This window comes from Podarcis raffonei, chromosome 5, assembly GCF_027172205.1.
Source record: "Podarcis raffonei isolate rPodRaf1 chromosome 5, rPodRaf1.pri, whole genome shotgun sequence".
Classification (NCBI taxonomy): Eukaryota; Metazoa; Chordata; class Lepidosauria; order Squamata; family Lacertidae; genus Podarcis; species Podarcis raffonei.
This window is the reverse complement of record NC_070606.1, coordinates 29,055,031-29,079,862: the sequence shown is the minus strand read 5'-3', so window position 1 is coordinate 29,079,862 and position 24,832 is coordinate 29,055,031. Positions and strand designations below refer to the sequence as shown.

General features: G+C 42.6%; 2 protein-coding genes across 2 annotated transcripts in view; one reads left to right on the top strand and one right to left on the bottom strand.

Annotated features, from left to right (window-relative positions):
* REEP3 (receptor accessory protein 3) overlaps positions 1-16,812 on the bottom strand; it is a 29,517-nt gene extending 12,705 nt beyond the window's left edge. The window contains exons 1-2 of the mRNA XM_053388399.1: positions 16,588-16,812; positions 4,093-4,165 (exon numbers count right to left, since the gene is read on the bottom strand). Of these exons, the coding sequence (XP_053244374.1) occupies positions 4,093-4,165; positions 16,588-16,619 (105 nt within the window). The 5' untranslated portion in view covers positions 16,620-16,812. The remainder of the gene's footprint in view (positions 1-4,092; positions 4,166-16,587) is intronic.
* A 44-nt stretch (positions 16,813-16,856) lies between these two features.
* The window catches only part of JMJD1C (jumonji domain containing 1C), a 117,041-nt gene continuing 109,065 nt past the window's right edge, over positions 16,857-24,832 (top strand). The window contains exon 1 of the mRNA XM_053388380.1: positions 16,857-16,944. The gene's annotated coding sequence lies outside the window, so the exon portion shown is untranslated. The remainder of the gene's footprint in view (positions 16,945-24,832) is intronic.

Below are 24,832 nucleotides of genomic sequence, written 5' to 3'. Positions count from 1 at the left end.
TAACAAGAATACAAAGCTGAAAATGAATGAACTGCAGCTAAAACCTTATGTTCATTTTTCACATGGTCTAGTCCTCATCTGAAGACTGCAAAAAACAAAGCCATACTCCCCCTGCCCTCCCCTCTAATATTCTTATGAGGGTCCCTTCTCCAGTCTTCAGAGAGTGGCTGGAAGTAGTGAGGCAGGAAAAGGTCCTTTCCTTCCAGCAGTGGCAGTTTTAATCTGAATTCTTAGGTGCAGTACTGCGCTCAGAGCTCAGAAACTGCTTGCATTAATGAAATTCCCTGTTGCAAAACGCGCCTAGCACAATGAGAATTTTGAACACTGCCCTAGTGATTCCATGGAGCCATATTTTGTGGGTTGCACAATTTTAAAAGAAAAATTATTTATTGGTAAAGTGCTCTTTGCAGGGCTAAAAAGAATGTTTCTGATCATTTGGGGCAATGAAAAATCATTTATTAATGCATACTAACATACTATCCACAAGAAGACCATATCAACAAAGATTTATCTCCTAAAAGGAATCAAATCCGATTTTTTAGAAATATGTAAACATGAAGATTTTTTTCTCAGGTGTCAAGAATTTATATTCTGATGGAAAACATGCTTGCTTATTAGCGCATGATTTCTGAATTTAAAAACTGAAATGTTGACATGCATGTGCTAGGGTGTGCTCTGAAGGCATGAGACCTGGATGAATGACCACCTGGGAACCACAGGTTCCAAGACTGAAGAAAGGTGAGATATACATTTAAGAAAATATATAAATATGAATGTTTATATTTAAATCATCAACATAGAGCAATGATAGATTAGATGTACTGCTGCAGGAGAGGATAACTTATGGCATTCCAGATGTTGTTGGGTTGTGACTCTTGCAAGAAAAGTAGCAATGCCAACTCTTTACCCAACTCAACTAAATTCACAAACTTAAAGTCTCATGAATTTCAATCTCTGTTCTCTGTACTTATATTATTCCATTTTATATATACTTAAGGGGGGGAAACTTAAGGGTAAAAAGCTTTAAATGCCAGGCATTGATAATTACATTTGAGAAGTTAACATTATTATGTTCACGTATTACCAATAATTATTTGAACTAAACTGCTAGTGGAAAGGGGATTTGTGGAAGAAAGTCTGTTTTAAACAAAGAGACATGCTTCCTTAGAGAACTCGTTTAATAATTCAGTATTTCAAGCAGTGCCTGCTTGGGGCAATTACGAACTCAACATCCTGGATGACAGGCTTGATAATTCAGTCCCGAGGAACTAAAGTTCACCTGGCAAGTTAAAGCAATAATTCAGTTTCACATGCGGAAGGTTTAGCTGGCCCCATCTCATTAGCCATGCTCATACAATCATATACAGCAAGATGGGGAACCTCTGGATGTTGATGGCAACTAACTTCAATCAACTCCAATCAGCATGGCCAATGGCCAGCGGTGACTGGAGCTATAGTCAAACAACATCTGGATGGCTAAAGTTTTGCCATCCCCAATATACAGATGCTAGTTCAAATAACGGCAATGTACAGTATTTAGACAGCGTTGAAACAGGGAACCATGGTGAAGTAATTCCAAATAAAAAACTGGCTTATATTCCTGGCTTGTTTGGAAGCATTGTGCCATAGTTTCCAGTTCAGACGTAACTGAAAATAATGTCTGTACTGAATCCTGGGGTGTTTTTGCTACCCATGTAAAAAAGACTATAGAAGCAGGAAAGGGGTTATATGTGGTTGAACTCCACTCATGCATATCCACGATTATTAAGTGAACAATGAAAACTTAGTAAAACATCCTAACAAGACCAAAGCATATGCTTGCCTTGTCTCCTAAATTCCTGCCTAATCTGTATATAGATTGTGTTGGTTGAAGTTCTACTAGTAATTAACAGGTGATAAATCTTTGTTTTTAAAAATAGTTTGTGCTTGCCCTTTGAGAATTTGAACCACAGTAAAGCTGTAGAGAAAGTCTCGGATGCAAAGCAGGGAAGCGTTTTAATTAATTTTTCAAGCAAGAATATACAACTTGTACAAAATGTTGTTTTAAACTTTAAAAATCACTTGGTGTGGGTCACAAGAATCAAAGACCTTTAATCTTCCTAGATTGTAGAAGATTTGTCAGCTCTCTGCTATCTCGGATAAGGCTGTCAAAGTGTTTATTCCCTTGTAAGACAATATCCAAGGGATGGAAAGAGCACCTCCAGAATAGTTCCTGTGTAATCTCACCTTCAAGGACATACAATCTGCTCTAACTAAATTTGTCAAAGTTTAATGTTTTGTGAAGGTTGTGTGGAGAAAACTTGTTCTCAACATGATTCAACCAAGGTGATAACAATTCTGACTCCCTTGTTTTGAAGGAGAGCTTCAGATCCCCATTTCTCAAACTGGGGCGTTGTTCCTGGAGAGGAATAGACAGCTGCATTGAAAAAGACATACAAACAAGCCCACCCCCCAAAAAACACAGAATCTAAAAAGAAAACACCACTAGAGGCAGAAGATCACAGATTCCAACTCATTTGACTACATAAAGACAGTCTCATAAAATTGGACATAATACAACTCAAGAAACTGCATATTTGCAGCCTTCCAATTTAAGCAAGGCACACATTGGAAATAGTTACCTCACTGCCTTCCACTTCAAGTTTAACTGGTTGTAACAGAACAGATTCTAATCTTATTTTTTTCATAAGCAGGAGACATGAAAAAGTTTCTGCTTAAGTAGGTGAACAAAGATCTCTTTCATTAAGTTCAACTAAGGCTGCAATCCTACACATTTTTCTCTAAGAGTAAGCCTGAATTCAGCGGTCCTTACTTTTGAACAGAAATGTAATGGATAGGTTTGCACTATAGAAGTTTGAGTCTTACTTCCACTGACTGTATAGTGCACCTATTCAAAAATCCAAATCTTGGCTAGGCAGAGTCTTCCTCTCCCCGCAGATGGGAGAGTGAAAGAGGGAGACACACGACCCTCTAGGTCAGTGCACAATGTAATAATATGCAGCATGGCTCTCAGCCTTCCTAAGGTGGGTTGGCTTCACAGGAAAAGTATACCCTATACCACAATTAAGGTTGGCAGAAGGAAATGTACATCAAATCAGGGAACAGCTGCAGCCAAATTTAAGAAGGGAGTCAGTGTTACATCTACACTGACACACTCAGGTATGAATTAGGATCACAAGATGTTACAATAAATTATTGTCTGCTGTTCACAAACTTGTGCAGTAGCAGTATATGAGATGGGATGAAACCACCCACTCAGCACCAGTGTTGCTGCTGATTATCTCAGTGGGGCTGGGATATAAAGGCAAACAGATTGGGACCATGCAGTTGCCCAGGTGGGACTGCCGTCATCAATCCAGCACTTCTGCTGGTGCAACTGTTCAGTCTCGGTCTCACAGCTGTCATGTCCCAGTCAGTGTTAGAAACTGAGGTATGAAAGCTAGGTGCTAAATGAAGCTTAAACCTAGGTTATGGGCACCGTAATAGAGTGTCTAGGCACACTGTTTTTACAACAAGAATGCAAAGCTGAAAATGAATGAACTGCAGCTAAAACCGTATGTTCATTTTTCACATGGTCTAGTCCTCATCTGAAGACTGCAAAAAACAAAGCCACACTCCCCCTGCCCAGCCCTCTAATATTCTTATGAGGGTCCCTTCTCCAGTCTTCAGAGAGTGGCTGGAAGTAGGGAGGCAGAAAAAGGTCCTCCTTTCTTTCCAGCAGTAGCAGTTTTAATCTGAAATCTTAGGTGCAGTACTGTGCCCTGAGCTTAGAAACTGCTTGCATAAATGAAATGAATTATTGCAATAACTTTTGCATTGGTTTGGAATAGCCTCAGTTTGATACACAGTATTGCTTTCTGTGCTTTGGGGGGATAGGCTGCAAAACATGGGGTTTGGACTGGAGAACAGAGAATGTTGCAAAATGCGCCTAGTACAATGGGAGTTTCGATGCTGGTCCCAGCCCTATTCAAGTGAGCAGCAGCATCACCAAACATACTACTGAACTTGAGACTGTATGACTTTTGATGAAGCTGTGTTGTATCACACCACAAATGCAACTCAGTAATACAAAAATAGCGCAACAAAACTTACGTATTCCTTCACGTTTTTTGTTTTCACAGCTTTGTATGAATAATATGCAGGATACAGCATTCCAAAAACCAGCCTGTTGAAAAAAAATAGAAGTATTTAGGTTTGACAAGAAGGGCACAATAAATAAGCAATGGATCTGTAATATTGCATGAGAAAGAAAAAGAGATAAACTGGTTTTTCCAGTCACTTCAAAAGTGAACTTTGACAAGACAAGATAACCTAATGAACAACTGCTTCAGTTAACAGGACTATCCCATCTGAAGTCTGTATGAAGTTTATTTCAGTGCTAACCTGTGAACCAATCTTAACAAAATTCCAACATAATCCTGTCTATGGTCTCTGTATATTTCATTGGATTGGCCTCTGTAATTCGCCCTTCTTAACTTCAATAGGAAATACTTCCCAAATATTATTTCTTTGGTCAAAAAATTAGTTGACTGGGGATTGTCTTTGATGCATTTCTTTAAGGTTGGCTGCTTTGATTAAGAAGGAAGTATTTAAAATTCAGTCATATACACATTTCTTGTTCTGCATAGTGAGTTTATTTTTAAAAAACTGAAAATATTGGCAAACATGATTTAATCTATTATGATTTTTAATACAGATTACCCCATTACACAATCTGCAGTAAGACTTGCATATTTGCCATTCCTACTGAAACACACTTACATTTGGGTTTTCCCCAGTGGCTTTGGCATTGGGAGCTAAACCATTCAACTGGCTGTTGCCAGCAGTGCAAGTGATTTATATGACCTGCAGAGCTCTTAAGGTAGAATTTAATGGGTAGCACAACAAGAATATAAAAGTTTTACCTGTTACACATAACACTTAGAGATAGAAAACATAGAATAACTACTTTGAAGCTGGACAAAACACAAATCTTATTTGTTTAAAAATGCATGAAGGTAAACAAATCTGTTCATCTATCACTTAACATATTTGGCAAAGGGAAAGATTTGGCTCAGGGAGCTTTCTTTTCTTTTCCTGCATGTCTTCACAAATATCACTAAAGGGCAGAGATTCTAGTACGTTACAGCTGTGTATGTACATACACACACACACTTGCCGCAATTATTCACAGAGGTATCAGGTTTACTCTTTGCTAACTAGCCTGTATAGCAAATGTAGCCCCATGAGAGAATATCATCTGTTTATCTGAAGACTTCGTTACTCCAAGCTAGTTGGATGAATGAAGAAGAGTTTGGATTTGATATCCCGCCTTTCACTCCCTTTAAGGAGTCTCAAAGCGGCTAACAATCTCCTTTCCCTTCCTCCCCCACAACAAACACTCTGTGAGGTGAGCGGGGCTGAGAGACTTCAGAGAAGTGTGACTGGCCCAAGGTCACCCAGCAGCTGCATGTGGAGGAGCGGAGACGCGAACCCGGTTCCCCAGATTAGGAGTCTACCGCTCTTAACCACTACACCACACTGAAGTATTTCTGTAGGCATAAATACTCATATTTATATTAACTATTGTATGCACTGTAGCAAAGGCTCTGGGATTACGGCATTTTTGAAACATACTAGGGGCAGCACTACTGTAAAATAAGCTATATCACAGTTTGCTTAACAAAACATCGTACAAAGACAAAAAATGCTTGATTTTTATATTGAAGACACTACGTTGACTTTTAGCTGGCATTAAATGAAAAACCATTTTCAGTCAAACTGTTTCAGCTGATTCTAATTATATTACACACTGCTTTTTAATTAATGGACTTGTTTACAAATGTATGTAGTGCCATTTGAGTTCATGATTGTTTCATTTCTCCAGCTTTATAAAACATAGTGCTTTCTCTGGAATGGAGACAGAGATTTCTAAAAAGAATATGCATTCATCAAATATAATAAATATTTATATTCAAATTGAAGTGTGAGGTTTTAAGTATCTAGTCATTCTACAGCATGCAGTTCTCTATATACTGAACATGGAAATGGGGGTGCATGAAAGCAGCTTGCAATGGAGATAACTCTGGCAGCAGACAAACCAATAACAAGGTAGGCACACAATCATGGCAAGAAACTCAACTGTAGATGTGAAAGGGTTATTATACCAGTATCACATTCATGTCTTTGTAAAGTTAGGTTAACTGAATTTATATACTGCTTCCCACAACAAAAGTCTCAAAGTGATTTAGAACCAAGGAAAAATGCAAAGTTGTATTAAATGTAGCAATAAGAGCAATAAGGTTAGTGTAAGTGTTTCTCGAGGAGAGTTTAGGAAGGGTGAAGGGTTGCTTGGGGGGAGGGAGAAATAAGTCCTATTGTGAAAGCATAAGGTTACTAGATTTTTTAAATGAATTTGGGGACACTTTTCAACTTCCTACTAAATAGATGGATTTTGTCAGGGGACTGATTTGTAAATCCGGGGACTGTCCCCAGGAAATGGGGATGTCTGGTGGCCTTATGCTAGCGGGCATAGTTGTGCTGGTTCAGCCTGTACAATGATTTGGTTGAATACAACCCACAGTAATAAAATCACATCTTTAATATATTAGAAGCAGAATTAATAATACAATATCATATCATAGGTGTTGCCCCAAGACTTTGCCTGGTGCCAAACTAGAGAACCAGTCTGTTCTCTCGTTGCCATTCTCCAGACCTCTCTTAGAGGTGGCTCATAGAGAAGGGACTTAGATGATGACCTTGGTAACTGGGGAGGTTCATACAGGGAAACACATACCTTTACATATAGGGTCCCAAGCCTTATAAGGCTTTAAAAGTCAAAACCAGCACTTGAATTAGGCTCCGAAACAGAGAGTTATCCAGCACACTCAGGCCAGAATTTGTGCTATAGCTTCAAATTTGGAAAAACAAAATGCCACATCCATCAGCCCAGACAGGAAGACGGTTGACCTGCAGGATGGGTGACAGCCCATCAGAATTCCTAATATTTCCTGTTTGCCCAATGAACCAGCACTGAACCAGCACTAAGTCAAATAGGAAGCCTAGTGAAGAAAGAAGACAGCAACCCTGAGCCAAACACTAATGTAACTAAGGGCATGTAGGGAAGACAAATGCCCATAAGGAAATGTGCCCTGTTATAATGTAATAGAAAATAACATTCAGCATGCAATCTACTGTAGTTCATGTTGTGAGTCTCCAAAACAGGGGATCCATCTCCCTAGTAAGGTTATGTTAGCGTGTGCACTTCACCAGAATAGTCAGGCTTTAGGAGTCACTTTCTTTCAATGAGGAAGTGTTTTTCTAAACTCAAATAGCTAGATACTGTTTAATACTTGGTTGCCATGGCAGTCTGGCGAAACATGCTTTAAATCACCAGATGGCTGATCTTTATACAAAGCAGGTACTGGCAGCACTCCAGTTCTTTCAAGTATTTCCTAAGGCATCCATGTCTGTAGAGAACAGGTCTACAGCAAATGTATGCAATAGTTCACCAGAGGTTGATTTCACATAATGAAATATATGCACTATCCATTTACATTCTTCCCAAACATGTTCTGACAACTGGCCCCACCCACACTAGACACTCAGGTAAGTTCAAGGATTCCATACACCTTACATCAATACAGCAGTTTGCCACATGAAGAGAATAAAATTCAACATAACAAGGTTTGCTTCTGGTAAACCAGGACCAACTAGGACTTTTAAGATTAATACTGGGCTCCTTTAGAAGAAAATGCCATGTTCTTGATGCACTGGCTAGCATTTTTTTAAAAAATCACCTTTGTGATTATGGCAATTATAGAGGTGTATTCTCCCCACCCAACATGCATATCAAGAGAGATGACTAATTCAGTAGGACTGGCAACACATTAAGATATGTTAACTACTCATCATCTAATCAACAATTAAATATGCACTTTACCAAAAAATCAATATAGATGTCTTCCAAGATACTGAAAAGCATAAGTTAACATTCCAAGCAGGAAAAAGGACTTTCATTCTTCAAAAGGAAGGATGAGAAACTTATGGCCCTCCAGATTTTTTGAATTCCAATCCCCATCAGCCCTAGGCAGCATGGCAAGGTGAGGGTTGGTGTGAGTCCAACAACATTTGAGGCGCCACAAGTCCCCTACACCTGTTTTACAGGAACGTTCCAGTTAAAAAATAATTTCAAAAATCAGACAAGAATAATCTTAGCTTGCAATCCTACCAAATAAAAATTACAATCAATTACTTTAATTTGCGGGGGCCAATTTATTAACACTAAATGCATAACCTACAGTGTCCACTGTTACACTGGAGGCAGAGATCAGACCTACTGACAGTGATCCTGGGATTTGAAGCAGGAATCTCAGAAGCCAGGGCAGTGACCTAGCTTAGTGAACTACCTGGGATTGAGTGAATGCAGGCCTCAGATGCTCTCCAAGCACAAAATGGAATGGTGTATAATGTCAGCCCTGGTCAAACACTCTGCCCTTCCCTAGTAAGAGCACATACTAGGCCTTGAATCAGATACAGCCTCTCAGCCCTGACCTGGCTCTGACATTTACTGCTGATTACTGGTTGAGATTTGTTTACCTGCATTAGTCATGTGCATTTCCTTCTTAGGAGCTAATTCAACAGAACAAAAGCACAGGGTCAATGCTTTAGAAATCAGCTGGGAATGATAAACAGAGAAGAGGATGCTACTTATTAACAAAGCGAACAAACCATCAGTGTGATTCAGCTATCCACATATAAACTTCAGTAGGACTAATGAACTACAGTGGTACCTCAGGTTACATACACTTCAGGTTACAGACTCCGCTAACCCAGAAATAGTGCTTCAGGTTAAGAACTTTTGCTTCAGGATGAGAACAGAAATCATGCTCTGGCGGCGCGGCAGCAGCAGGAGGCCCCATTGACTAAAGTGGTGCTTCAGGTTAAGAACAGTTTCAGGTTAAGTACGGACCTCCGGAACAAATTAAGTACTTAACCTGAGGTACCACTGTATTAAAGCACAGGACTGATGAAATTTGATTTGGAACACTTTGCCCAGTTTCAGCAACCCATTTCTGAACATTTAGGATACTGCTATTTCTATTGCCATTTACACTGGAAATAGAATATAGCTTTCCCCAGGACCTAGAAATGGGACATTTAGGGCAAAGCCTATTAGTTTTCCAGACTGAAACATTATTTGCTATTTTATTCTTTTTAAGTCTTTAAGAGCTATTGTGGACTTCCAAAATGTTACCGATTACATCAGTTGGAGGAATTCATCATCATCATCGAGTGCTTGCCACATTGCTTCAATTGCACCACAACAGTTCATAATGGATAAATTGATCCAATGTGGCAACACTGGCAAAACATCAACTTTTTACTGAGTCTATAAGCATTATAAGATACAGATGTTAAGACAAAAAGAATAGTGAGCAACTACCATAAGCAAAGTTGAAAATAGTTGTTTCCAGTCTTACTATTTCACAACATTCATCTCTATCCCACTACCTAGGAGGATAAGCAGAAGAATGAATAATGAGGTGACTGTGAATGGTTCAAGTACATCAAGCTCTACTTCCCCAAAAAACCTGGGTCCATAAAAACTTTTTGCATAGTTTGGGTGATCCATAAAACTTAAAGTTATTGCAAAAGTGGAACCACATATGTAAAGAACCGAACAAGTTATATCGTTCTCCCTAAGAAAATGTCTAGATCTGAAGTCAAGTTTTTCAGAAATAATTTTCACTGCTGGCCTTGGTACAGCATCATTCTCCAAATCAGGAAATAACACTTCTGGTAGGTTGCATGAAGTTGCAAACTTCCTTTTAAGGATAAGGGTAGACTGTGAAGTAGCATTGAGCCTTCCTATTTTGACAGCTTCTCTAGGAGATGGACCTTGATATGCATATGCAGAGACCATCTCCAAATCATCTGGAAGAGAGGCAAGTTCTCAAAGAGTATGGAAATAGCCTCTGATATAGAAAGGGCTAAGAACACAGTAAAAATCATAGGTAGCAATGGACTAGGAAAAATCTCTACAGCTAATTGTGAGAAAGGACACAGATCTCTCACTTTAAAAAGCAGTGATTACATCAAAACCTTTATCAATCCATAATGCCACTTTGTTACAGTACAGCTTTGACTTGCGTTCAACAAGATCACTGGATATTTTGCAGACCCCTATAGCAAAATAAAACACAAGGTTTTTCCTTGTGTCACAGCCTTTCCCCCAGCAGTTTAGAAAATACTATCTTGTGCATGTTGAGCTTGTAAGTCTGATTTTTTATTCCCAAAATTTGCATTAAGGTTTTAAACAGCAACTCTTCTCCGAGTATTAGAAGAGCACATAAAAGACAGATTTGTGATTGTACATGCAATGTTCTCTGCCTGGCACTCTTGAACAATTGTCTGACAAGCAGCCAAAACTGTTATCTAAGGACACCACCAACAAAGTGCGATTGTAAACAACTTTCTAGCCAAAAAGATAAATATTGGGCTCCAAATATATAGAAAAACTATTGTTCCTGATTACTCTATGACACTCTTTGCCACTCTAATAGTGATACTATCTCTCCCAATAATAGTTACACTTAAACATATTTAACTTATGTGCATGGCAAAATAAATAAAAAGAGGGCAGGGTTCTGTAAAAAATGACTTTGGCAATCCCATCTGCCATTAAACCCAGTGGGTTTTGACTTTATGCAGTTTTGACTTTTGGCGAAATCTCCAGAACGTAACCCCGTAACTGGGAAGGCAGTTTTTCACCATTCCTTTGAGCCTTGTTTCAATTTACATAGTGAAGAATCAATTAATCTTTAGAACTCTTCCTCATGCTTAATGGAAGAGCATTCTATAGGTCAAGAAACAGCAGTAGCATTTTTGTACAAATCTACTATCAAAGTGCTGTACTGTCGATCTCAATTTATCACATATATTAGATAAGGATGACTACCAATACTTGCTCTTCTTTTATAAATGTATGAAAGCAGGCATTGTCAGGACTATGTCCAAAGACTTCATAGCCCTTACAGCTTCAGAGCAAAAAAATAAAAAAATTAAAATTAAAAAAATCTTCCAAACATGGTTGACATGAGCCACAGCTCAGCAGCATGTTTAACAAAAAAAGCCTCCTTGAGATACAACACAAAATTCTAAACAAGGGCCAAATGCCAACCACTTTCACTGGCATCGCTCTCCACAGCAGAATCCTTCAGCAGCAATTCTGCAGATAACTGTGGGACGGATGTTACACTCATGTACAGTGATGCCCACTATCTATTCTATCAGAACAGAAGAAATGACAGGCATCTTACATCATAGGACAAGTATCCCATCAGCCCAGTGCTTCTACTTCTTCCTCTCAGTAGCAGTTTGCTAGCATGTCTTGTTGCCAAGAATTCTAGTCACAGCATCCCTTGAAATTCCTAGTCCACAGACATTGCCTATCTATAGCAAGTCATTCACCTACGAAGTCCTGGGATATTTCAGTGGCATGATTTGCCTTGGCAACAACAGATGGGTCTACTTTTAAAACATATATAAATACTGAAGACTGATTTTAAGGGACAACTTTCCTCTAAGGAATTACCTACTTGGATTTCCTTTTTAAAAATCTAGCTGCTCTCTGAATGCTGCTTTTGTTTCAGTTCTTAGTGCTACAAAATTCACATTATACAAACATGCTGGCAGTTCACATTAAACAGAGATGCAAAAAGATTTTTTTTTTAATGTTAGGGCTATTCTAAAACATTCATTCTTTAAACAGCATTTTAGAAATCTGGATCCACATGAGCGCATTTTTGTACTGGAAATACCCTTTTGCTGCCAATGAAAACTTCTTTAAAACATTACACCATTTGAAATACAGAACTCATAGATGTGTCTTTAATCCAACCCACCTGCAATTCTCTAAATGTCACCAACTCCACCACTTAAAATTAAAGAACATGCAAAGATCCTTCTGGTTATTAATTACACAGCCTCTCTGTTGCTAATTTTACCGGCTCCTCCTTTTACACCCCTTCATTACATACTTCTACCCACAAGCAGACTTCCAAAAAATCTACTTTGCCACATCCTCTGGTCAAGTTAAGAGTCAGCCAGTCTTCCTTCCAACTTTGAGGCTGCAAAGGTGGGTGGGGATTGCCTGGGTAGTTACACTATTCCTCACCATCTCCCCAGTTTCCAAGTTGGGTAGAATCATAGAGTTGAAAGGGACCACCGAGGGTCATCTGATCCAACCCGCTGCTATGCAGGAATCCAAGCTGAGGCTTATTTGTCAACTGTGTGGCCAAGGCACCTTAAGAACCTAGGCCATGAAAGTTAACTCTTTTTGGAGTATGTAGAGTGTACTCAGGGTTGACACTGTAGTACTCTGGAGAATGAACACATAATGAATCACCTAGCTGGTGAGATCAACATGACTCCTAGAGTGGCGATCAAAACTATCTCATTCAGAAGCCTGCAGTAACACATCTTGGAACACATCTTGTCTCAGAAACGAGACAAGTTCACACACACCTCTAAATATAAGCCAACAGGCACAACATGGGTGAAAATCCTGAGATTATCCCAGACACTGCTAATATTTAGTTACTAAGGTTTTTTGTTTTGTTTTTTAAAGAAAGTTTTCTTCGTCCTAAAAAATGCCTTTCATTGAAAGGCAAGGTTTTTGAATTTAAGGTTTCATAAACGTTAACTTTTACTGACTGAACACCTTACTCAAAACTTATATTTAGTAAAAGGAGAGTCAAGTACTATTTATTGTGTGTTACTGCACAGACCTGCTAAAGCCCTAGCCAGTGCTACATGAATGCTACCTCCCAGCTGTAACCATTCACATTCATCAATATGCTCAAGGATAGACATATTTCCATGTGTTAATGCTCCCACTATTTGGCCATTGTTAGCCACAGAGCAAAAAGAACAATTCTCTTTGACACTGCCACCCCAAGGACCTTCCTTCCTTCCTTTATTTATTTATTAACAACCATACCAGCAGCTACTCTTCTTTCCACTATTAAAACCCATTCAACTGGGCCAACTGTTGCCACAAGTAATAGATCAGATTTCTACTCTTCCAGTTTTGTTTCCTGGGCTGCGAAAGCAGCAGAGAAACCTCCTGCAGAAAAACAGACACACTTTTGCTATATCATCCTCAGGACTCTTGCTTCCATGGAAGCATCTTGAAAGAAGAAAACTAAAAGGTGCACAGTGTGCGCATGAACTAGCATGCAACTACCATTTAATTTCATGTGTAAGCTCTTTAAGAATTCTTGGGTGGATGCCACCTGGAAGCTGGTGATGTGTCGGTTTTTAATTCATTAGTAAGCCCTAGAACATTGTCTCTTCTCACCAACATTAGCTTCACTTCCTCATTGGGTGGAATTCAACATCATGCTCATCTCATAATTCAATCTACCCCAAGATTTCAGCTTGCCAGAGAGAATGACACCCCCCCACCCCTGTGCTGTTCAGGGGGATCTCCTGACTCCTCCCCACAGTCAACTTGGGGGGGGGGGGCACAGGAGAAGGAAAGGAGAAAGCCCTGTTGCTCAAGCAGACATCCTTGCATAGGACGTATGGTGAAATGACCGGTTAGGTGAATTCTGCCCATTTTGTTTACTTTTAGTGGAATGATGCTCTAATTAAATTAAGCATGCACTGTACATATACGGTATGCAACATTATTAGGTTTTTGCTTCTATTGTGCTAAAATTTAAGGAGTTACAGGAACCACACAGACTAATCAGCAAAAAGGAATGGTTGTTCACCTTAGGCAAATGAATTGCTACTTCCATAATTAGTCACTACGGATGTGCAGTTGAGAGGATAATTTTTAATGTAGGCTTGCAAATTTGCTGTAACCTGCAAAGCTGTTGTACACATGCACCAACAGGAGACCAATATTAAAGTTGAAAGACTGATTTAAAAGGAAACATTCACAAACTCTTGGATAATGCATACCTTCAAAGCTGCAACTGCTGCCACCTTCAGTCCATATATAATTTAGTGGATCTGATATAGTACTGCCTGCTCAGAAACGTTTCCATGAGATGACAGTTTCATGGTTGTCTGTGCAATTTCCACCTCATACCCATCATTACAGAATTCCAAATATCTGAAACATGCCTACTGGTTGACTACATGCATTTCAGAAGATATATTTACCATTTAATTGCTTGCTCACATGGCAGACACTCTCAAAATGCCTGGTTTACATCACAGTTTTATTCACTTCAAGTGTGGGCCTCATAAGGCCACATCATTTTGCCCTTTGAACTCGAAAAAAGAGTACTTAAAAGAAAAAGGGTTGTTTGGTGTTGTCGGGGCCAGAGTTCTCTGCAGCAAACAGAGACCTACTCTTTTCCAAATCATAGCATGTGTATGCTAATTTATATGGCTGACATAAAACATTTGATTGTTTTTATACCACAATTTTAAAACAGTCCTCAGAATAAAAGGCACTGTTTGTTTTTTAAAAATCACACTGTATTTAGAAATAAATTATAAGGGTTGCCCAATTAGTATTTAAGCTGCCACAAGATTGCCATTTGGGACTGGAACTACATTTAGGTAAAGGTAAAAGTACCCCTGCCCGTACGGGCCAGTCTTGACAGACTCTGGGGTTGTGCGCCCATCTCACTCAAGAGGCCGGGGGCCAGCGCTGTCCGGAGACACTTCCGGGTCACGTGGCCAGCGTGACAAAGCTGCATCTGGCGAGCCAGCGCAGCACACGGAAACGCCATTTACCTTCCCGCCAGTAAGCGGTCCCTATTTATCTACTTGCACCCGGAGGTGCTTTCGAACTGCTAGGTTGGCAGGTGCTGGGACCGAGCAGCGGGAGCGCACCCCGCCGCGGGGATTCGAACCGCCGACCTTTCGATCGGCAAGCCCTAGGCGCTGAGGCTTTTACCCACAGCGCCACCCACGTCCCTGGAACTACATTTACCAGATCACATTCTTATAACCACTACAAATTCTTGTTAAACTAGGTTAAAATCACTAGAGCATGCATTTAAAAGCCATTCTTTAATCATCTAAATGTTGAAATTAATGGATAATATATGGGATTTCTCAGAAAAATATACGTTCTTTCAACACTTTGCCCAATGACCAAAAAATGCTAATTTTTCAATAGGAAAAGTACACTAACTTTTCAACTACGGCCCCCTCCCCCAGGATGGCAAAGGTATTTCTGATAAAAACACAAAATGGTGTATCCAAGGTCCAGCCAAACCCATCACTTAAAGTCTCTTTACAGGCAGTGGACATTCATCTATCTCCCAATTAGTTTCTAAATCGTATGAATTTAAGCAAACAGACAAGGATGAAGACCTGGCACTGTTGGGTCATATTCATCAGTAGACCCATCAGTATTATACTAATAAAACCTTATTTTTTTTATAAAACAGGGGGAGATCTACAAAAATATAAGGAGCTTCTCATTTACAGAGTTTCACTGCACCATGTTTACAAATAAAACTTATGAGCCAGCAGTCACATAAAAGCTTGTTTAGAGTCACTGGCTAGGGCTCAGTCCCCAAACCGGTTTTCAATGACAGGGCGAAGCTCTAGACAACAAAGGTGGCTGTGGCCTCAAGCGTGCTTTTACTGTTTTTAGTGTGGTGTTTTAAATAGTTGTGACCAGCTCTGGATCCTAGAGCAAACAGGAATCATAATCAGATTTTTAAAAGGTGACCATTATATAATTTGAGTGCCACCCAATGACCACAATGATATACTGTACAGACATATCTAAAACTGAGGGGAAAGAGTCTCTAAAGCTAAACAGGCTGCATGATCGCCCCCCCCCAAATCTGAGAAATAAAAAACTGCCATGACTTTGCCTCGCTCCAGCGCATCTCCTCCTCTCCTTACACAACATGCCTTAGGGATAGGCTCAGTAGGTAGAGCACGATACTCTAAATCTCAGGGTCATGGGTTCGAGGTTCCTCCATTGCAGGGAGTTGGACTAGATGATCCTTGCCATCCTTTCTTACTCTACAACTCTGTGAATCTATGATCGCACGTGAGGTAAGGCAGCCTCTAAGCCAGGCATGGCCAAACTTGGCCCTCCATCTGTTTTGGGACTACAACTCCCATCATCCCTAGCTAACAGGACCAGTAGCCAGGGATGATGGGAACTGTAGTCCCAAAACAGCGACACCGAGAGCCAAGAGGGCGGCTCCCTGTGACTCGAACTCGCAAAATCCCCGCGTTCACCGCACCGAAGCCTGACGCTCTCAGGTAAGTTAGGGGCGCGCCTAAGAGCACGACGAGGCCCATAAGGATTGCTTTCCGTGCACCCTAAAACGGCCATACGCTGGAAGGGGGAACCGGCGCTTTTGCGGAAAGGCCCACTTCGCTCCACCCCAAGTATCAAAGCAGCAGGAAGTCCCAGAGGGCACTTCTATCACCCCCGCTGTGTGCGCAAGCGCAGTAGCACCGCATTCTTCTCCTCCTCCGGCCCCCACAAGCCTCAGCGGCGAGAGAGGCAGGAGCGAAGATGCCTCCCCTACCCCCCGCACAAGTCTGAGGGAAAAGTCCGTTGGTACCGGTCCCTCTTGAGGCCCCGCTTCCCTCACCCTCTCCACTTACACAACGACTCGGGAGATGATACACGACACCATGTTGCCGCCCCGGTTCCGCGGGCGCCGCTTCTACCTTTAACCGTCCGTCAGTCCGTCCGTCCGTCCCGCCAGCCGGAGCCCTACCTCTCCTCCCCGCTCGCCACTTTCCGCCGAGCCGGGCACCGAATGGCCCCGGCTGCTTCGCCCGACAAACACAGCCTAAGCCCCGCCCTCCTCCCGCCTCGGGCATCACAATAGGCGCGGAGGCCGCGCCTCCCCATAAACGGATTGGCTCGCGCCGCCCAGCCTCATTCGCCCGCCGCCTGCCGTCGAGCTGGGCTGCAGCGCGCATGCGGCGCGCCTCTGGACGGCGAGGAGCGGATGGGTATGTAAGGAGCCGCAGCTATGCGCCGGCGCAGTCTTTTTCTCCCCCCCCCTTTGCTGGCTGTGTGGTGGCTTGTAATGTAGGCTGTGCTAAACCCCTTTCCCGTAGGGTCGCATGCGGAGTTATTTATTGCTTTTTGGAGGGGGGGGTGGGGGAGCCGGCTTAGTTTGCCGCAGCGTCTCGTGCACCTTAAAAAAAAAAAAGACTTCCCAAATGTTTATCTTGCCATTAAGCATCCGATGGAGGCGCCGCAACAAATGCAGCAGCCTTTCAGGTGCCCCAACACAAGGCCCCGGGTGGCTTCTGCTCGTGGTTCGTTGCTTTGCCCCGTTCGCGCCCCTTCTTCCTTGTCGCTGCTCTTGAAGCGGCCTCCGGGGATAATCTTTGCGCGATGGATCCGCGTCGCTAAGGCTGGAGAAAGCGGCGCCTTCGTTTCCGCACGAGGCTCCTTTCTCCTGGAGGTTGTTTTCTTCCCCCAGCCGCGTCAACGTTTCCACCCCACCCCACCAAACTGGGGAGGAGGCAGCCGATCTTCTTGGGTGCGGCTGGAGAGGTGAAATTGGAAAGCGAGGAAGTCTTGGGAAATGCCACTTTTGCACACATTAAGCTCTGCGCGGTGTTGGCCTTGTTTGCTCATCTTGCGCCCGAAGCCTTTTCTCCGCCGCAAAGGTGTCTCTGACGTCGCCCTCGTTAAACAATCGGAAAGCCTTGCTGATCTGCTGCAGATCGGCCAGAGATCTCCCAGTAGATCCTGATCCACCTTCTGCCCGCCCCTGGTAAAAGAAAATGGTGACAGCATCCTGGAATGACTCTTAGTTTCCTTTCTACTGAACAGTTTCAAACGGTCAAATATATGCAAGGATACATTTGTTTGACAATGGATTTGGGCATAATTTGGAATGGAAGTGTTAGGCATTCAATAGTAGAATGGGGCTGAAAGAGGGGGAAAGAGGAATCCTAACCATTGGTACGCACAGAGGACAAGGAGCAGCATTAGATCTTTTTTTGATGTAGTTTTCTGAAATTAGTGAAGAAATATACTGAGACATACAAATCCCACATGCTGGCAGTTCTTGCACTAGTGCTTTCTCCTCAAATATAACCTTGTGCTATGTTCCAAACTTTGCTTCCTTCCTCCTATTGTTCAGTTCTGTAATCCTGCCAATAAATAATGTGTGTTGTAGTGTGGAAATAAATAACTACAGATCTGCCTGTCTGACAGGTAATGAAGATGAGTGTACTTCCTAAGCTTCTTCAGGACATGTGAAATCCTGCACTCTTTTTTGCAACTGTCCTTTTCTGATCAGATACCAGATAACCCAATTCCAAGTTTTGCCTGCTGTTTTTCTCTTCAAGGCCCATGCATAGTGCCTTTATCTATCTTGCTTTTAAGGAGGACTCTCTCATAAGGTTTCTGACTCTTAGATATCTTTTTTTACAATCCGGATTTGCAAAAATAGCAGGAAATGATGTAATGAAAGCTTGAAGCTGCAGCGTGCATGACCTGTGATTCATGGAGGTGAATTTTGCAAGCATGATTGCTATGGTGAATTGCCCACCCCTCCACCAATTTTAACATAAGGGAGCAGAGGACCACTAGAACTCGCAGAGTGTGTGATTTGGCAGACTTTGTGCTGGAGTGTTGTGTCTAGAAGGTAAAAATGCATGAAAAGCAAACTTTTGAGGTTTCCACTGTTGACGTCAGTGTTTTTTTCAAACAGTGGTCTGGTCTGCTGAGCAAAGGTGGCCATGAGACAGAGAAGTCTGGGTGGGAGGAAGGAAATATGGTTTCCCTACTCTGAGGGCAAAGATCCAGAGGAGGAGGTGCTGAGGGAAATTAGGTTGCGAAATAAAAAGATAGTTGAATATTTACTATTAATAAGTAATAGACTGGGAATTGAATGGCAGGGGATAAAATAGGGTGTTATGGGAGGAATAAACACATGTAAAAGGACCAGGGAAGTGTGTGTGTGTGCGAGAGAGAGAGAGAGGTTATGGGCAGGGGAGATGATGTGTAAGTTGAGTGTAGAAGGAGAATTGGGGGAGATATGAGCATGGGGATGTAAAGGGAAATATATAACATTTTCCAGCAAATACTTCGTCAAATTGGGAGGCTGAGTCAGTACCTCCACAGCTACAAGGAAAATATTGGCAAATAATTTAGCAATTTTTTTAAAAAATGTAATAAATATGTATAGGAAGTGATGACAGCTGACTATACCAAACTGCCACCATTCTGTGACTGACTTAGTGAGCTGGGAGAGTCTGAGGCAGAGGGAAGTCCAGATCAGGCAAAAAAGGCAGAGATGAATGAAGAAGCATGGGGGTCTCCCCCTCCTGCTGTGATAAACTCCTCTCCCCCTTGTCTCCTAGGACCAAGGAAAGCATTAAGTGGGAGGAGCAAAGGCAGGCGTGCAGTCACACTCAGATTGCTTGGGGGAAAACCCTGGAGAGGAGGAGACTTGGGTAGCTGCGGGAAGGCGGGGACCTTTAGTCTCCACAGCTGCCTCATAGGAGCAAGACATTTGAAGAGAATTGCTGTGTTCATTAGGCCTGGCACTCCTGTGCAGATCCTGTTTAAATAATTAACTTCACCTACTCGGTGTGATCCACTGCGAGCTTCCGGCAGATAGATTAGGTAAATATTTCATTAAGAACATAAGTGTTCTGCTGGATCAGGCAAAAGGCCTATGTCTAAATCTCTTTCCAAGCCTTCCAGGAAAGTTGCCATTGTTACATATTGTGGGAGCGAATGTGCCTTCTTTTGATCAGCTAATCTGGATTGTATTTGCTTAGCTTCAGGCAGGGTGTATGTGAGTCCAGGCAGGATGTGTAGGAACAGTCAGAGAGATTTCTGGTTCTCTGTGCAATACCTACAAAAGTTGGAATGTCACTAACAGTGCCACACGATTGTCTGCCTGAGGCAGCAAATTGCCTGTTGCTTACTTTTGAGTTTGCCATCTTAAATTAATGTGAGAGGGTAGAAGGCAGGTGAGATAAGAAGTATTTGACTGCAAATGTTAAAGTCCCGACTGTAACAAGGTGGTGAAGTAAACCAGAGTCCATGGCACTCTAGGGAGGCTTGCTTATTAGAAAGTTACCCGTTATGTATTGGGTTTAAGCGCAAACGGGCCTTGACCCAAATGGGTTGCACCGTGGGGTTGAGCCGTAGGGAATTCAGGGGTCCGTTGTACAGGCCCAGGGTTCCATCAAAGACTGATGGAAACTCCTGGCAGATCGATTCAAAATCTGCCCCTGGGGAAATCTGATAAAGCCCTGAAATACCTAAGCTTAGCGGCCCGAACCATGCTAGGCCTAGAAGGCTAGTGAATGGGCCTTCAGTTATGATGAGGTTCAAATTCTTGGTGTACTTCTTAAACTGGACCTTGAAGGTGCCCATCCCTTTTAGCTGGATTCTTTTTCTCTGTAAGTCCCATAGCACTACAGGGGCCTGGCAGAGAGGAGGACCGCTGTTAGGGCAAAGCTCTTTCAGAGTCTATCTTGAGTTGTACCCTAAGCTTATTGGACCCCGGGGAAGGAAGTTGAAGTACCTGGCTGGAGAGGTGGACTGTAAGTCCTCCTCTATGTAGGCCTTGTGGACATGTTGCTTGGGTCGTGCTCTGGAGGTCTTGGAGCGGCAGACTCGACCAATGTGCCCACTCTTCTCACAGTGGCGACATGTGGCGTCCCAAAACCTGCATGTCCGACGCTCATGGTTTTCTCTACAGCTGGCACAGGTCCCTTGAGGTGCGTCAGATGACCGCTGGTTCGATGATGTGCTTGTAGCTTGGGAGCAGTGGTGCTGGTTGGATCGGTCCAAAGCTCAGTGGACATCCTCATTGTGGGAATCTACGGAAGAGGACCCGTCTCTCTGGATGCGGTGAGTTCTCCTTTCAGTACGTGGGCTGTGGGCCGCCTCGTGGGCATTATCCTTCTCAAAGGCCGTGGCCATATTCATTGCTTCCATCATCATGAAGTCATCTTTTGCCAGCAGCCTGCGGCGGAGATGGCTGTCTCGCACGCCACTGATGAACCTTTCGAGAAGTCATTATACAATGTCAGCGAATTGGCAATACATCGCAATCGCCCAGAGTGCTGTGATGTATTCACTCACTGACTCTTGCACTTGTTGCTCTCTTTGTGCAAAGTCGTAGCGGCAGTGGTTCTTAGTTGGCTGAGGCGCGAGGTGTCTTGTCATAGCCTGTGTCAGCTCATCGAAAGTGCATGCCTCTATGTCCCTGGGTGCCATCAGACCTTCCAGTAGAGTGATGGCAGAATTTCCTAGCACCGTCAGTAGCACATCCACCTTGTCTGCCTCCCTAGTGAAGCCTTGTAGTCGGACGTAGCTCCTTATTCGGCGGAGCCACTGCAACCATTCTGCAGGATGGCTCATATCCAAGTCCGATGACAGCCGACTATGACTGGTGGCCATCCTCGGACCTGGACCAGTCGCTTGTGCAATTGTGGGTGGTTGCGAAGACGTGGCAGGTGCGGTCTCGTTTCTGGGACTATTTGCTGAGTCCAGGGTGGCGGTGAGGTCGCGCTTACTGCGAGGCGGCAGGCTGTGGTGCGCGGTCTTGGGCCTCTGGCAGCCGGCAGGAGCTCATCAATCCCACCTTCATCGCCAATGTTAAATGTTCGGGAAAAGTCAGAAGCCCAAGGCAGTATAAGTTCCTCAACTACGTTTATTCAACATTTGTCAGCGACAACAGCTCACTCATAGGAAAACAAGAACCGAACTGACTGGACAACACAATAATAATGCTGAGCATGAACTGACAGTTGACAGTTGAAAGAGCATGCACTTACTTGCCATTAGAGCGTTCATCTACCAACACTTATACGATTGCTTAGAACGCGCCTTGTAACATAAAAAGTGTTAAACCCAATACATAACAATACCCTTGAGTGGCTATAACAGGGCATCAGATATAAGAAGCCAGGACAAGGCTTTGGGCCAGGAGAAGGTTTCTGCATCCATGGGAATGGGAGCTGAGAGGGTATGCTGATCAAAGAGGAAAGGAACAGCTTAAATTGTTGGTTGTCAGAGAGCTGAGAGGCTGTAAAAAGAGCTCTGCTGGATCAGGCCAAAGGCCTATCTAGTCCCTTGTTTTGTTCCCATGATGGCCAACCACATGCTTATGGGAAGCCCTCCGGCAGGACCTGAATACAATGGCCCTATTCATACTTGTGTTCCCCAGCAATTGTTCCTCAGTGGCATACAGTCTCCGATACACGAGCTAATAGACAGAGCCATAATGACTAGTAGCAAATGATAGTCTTAGTTGCTTTTTAAAGCTGCCCAAGTTGATGGCCATCATCGCTACATCAAATACAATGGACGCTTGGGTTGCAAACGTAATCCATGCAGGAGGCACGTTTGCAACCCGCGTCTGTGCACGTGCGGGTTGCGATTCGGGGCTTCTTCGCATGCACAAAGCGCGATTTTGTGGTTCTGCGCAAGCACCAAAACCTGGAAGTAACCCATTCCGTTACTTCCAGGTTTCGGCGCATCAGTAACCCGAAAACGCGCAACCTGTAGTGTCTGTAACCTGAGGTTTGACTGTAGTAACTAATTCCACAGGTATGTGAAGAAGCACTTCCTTTTGCCAATCCAAATATCCAACCATTTGCCTTCATTGAATAGCCCTGGGTTCTAGTATTGGGAGAGAAGAAGAAAAACTGACCCCACCTACTTTCTCTCGATACCATAAATAATTTTATAGTGCTCTAACATGTCCTCCCTTATTCGCCTTTTTTCTAGGCTACAAAGCCCCAAACGCTTTAAGCTTTCCTCATTGGTGAGTTGCTCCAGCCCCTTTATGAATTGGGTTGTCCTTATCTGCTGCACCTTTTCCAGCTCTGCCTTACTAGAGTTACAAAATAAAGGTTTCCAGGTGCCTGTGAGTGCTGGAGTTGCTGTGGGATTAATTCTGCTGTGAATCTTGCCTCGTCATGCTGCTGTGCCCCTGTAACCTAGGAAGCTGCCTTCTAGTCAGATCATTTGTCCATCTGGAATCAGCTCTCTGGGTATTCAGACTGGGATCTCTCCCAGCCCTACTTGGAGATGCCAGGGATTGAACCTGGGATCATCTGGATTCAATCAACTCAACGCTACTTGTGCGTTTAAAACCAGATTATTACAAAGACGATACATACAATACCCAGTACTCGCAGAAACCAATCCTTTAAAGGGGGTGGGGTTGCATTTTCTTCCGTTTAGGAAAAGAGGTGTGCAAAACGATTAAGCACTAGTCAAACAAGTTTTAAGTTGTTAAACTTATTTTGCAATGTAAGGACATTTACCAGTTCTATGGGTTACATACGCTGAAGCTTGCGTGCAGCCAGTTTCTTCTAGAGAGCCATTCTTATACCAAAGTGTTGCCCTTTATGGGGGGGGGAGCCCACAAGAAATAGCTTTTGCCTTCATTGCCATGGTAACAGAATCCTTAGTGGAAAGCTGCATTTACATTTAAAGAGACACTTATAAATGTAAACACAAATAGCAATTAGGTGTCAGTTTTGTTACTAAGAGTCTGTCATATCTCATAGAATTTGAGCTTCAGTATAAAGAGGTACAGCAAAATCTTGTTTATCAAACAGGAATGAAAACAGAAATGCAACTGCAATTAATATCAAGGAGAAAATCAAAGGCTACCTGGAATCTGAAAAATAGAAACTGAATTAATTACTTCTCCAGAACAAATTTGGCATTTGTTTCTTTAGGAATGAACTGTAACAGATTTTGACGCCTACCCATTTTCAATCTGAAATTATTTCCCTATAAAATAGCAATTTTTAAGATTCCATTAGAAATGACAATATGCTAGTGTTTCTCAAGCTAGAGGGCAACTGTCCACACCCTGAAGGGAACATCAGCAGGGGCTGTGCAAACAGTTGTATATGCCTTACTGGTACTAGGCTTGTAAACAGTCAAGGCTCAGCATTTCTCAATCATCTTTGTGGCAGTCACACATTGTGTATTTAGCAGAAGTCTTCCTTTTAACACTTTTATACCTGGTTCCTGTGCCTGCAAGATGCTGTTCCTAATACTGAGCCTCTTTCATGAGAGTAACTGTCCTTATTGCAAAGCTTTTCTGTTTTGAAATGTTTGTTTAAAGTCTTTATATCTTTACCACACAATCTTGATATATGTACCCCGCAGTGGTTTACAGCACAATTTAAAACAAAACAATAATAAAATGCACAGTAATCTAATGAAAGGTAATAGACAAATGGCATGATTTGCACGGGAAATCATCGTTAAACTAACAATGAAAGCAGCAAAATAAAAACTCCAGTTCCAATGTTTTAAAATATAGCATCCTCCTAATACCATTTTAAAGTATACGACATTACAATTCCCGAAATTAGAATAAAAATGGCTTCACCCAGAACGTAAAACATATCAGTGGGTACCAGGTATTCCTCCGTTCGGAGGAATACCCTCATCCTCCCATATCTGGGGTGGGGAGCCTGTGGTTGTTGCTGAACTACAACTCTCATCATTCCTGACCATTGTCCATGTTGCCAGAGGAAATGGGAGTTGGAGTCCAACAATGTTTAGAGGGCCCCAGAGCTGTAGTTAATAAGTGACTTCTCTGCAGAAAAAAACAGGCTGTAGAAATCCTCGGTGTTGAAAGACCTGGTGTTTCCGCCACCTCTCTAGTGCGCTTTTCCTGCTTCTGTCTCATTTTCTCGTCCTTGGATCTGCCCATATGCTGCACTATTTGTTTTGTTTTGCTGCCTGCATGCTGCACGAAACAGACAGCTACTTGAGAGGCTTTTAAAAAAACATGTGTGTTGGGACAGTGGAAGGAGCACAGGAATCGCGTGTCACACATTTTGCTGCCTGCCAGCCACAATGAACAATCAACAGGCAGCTGCT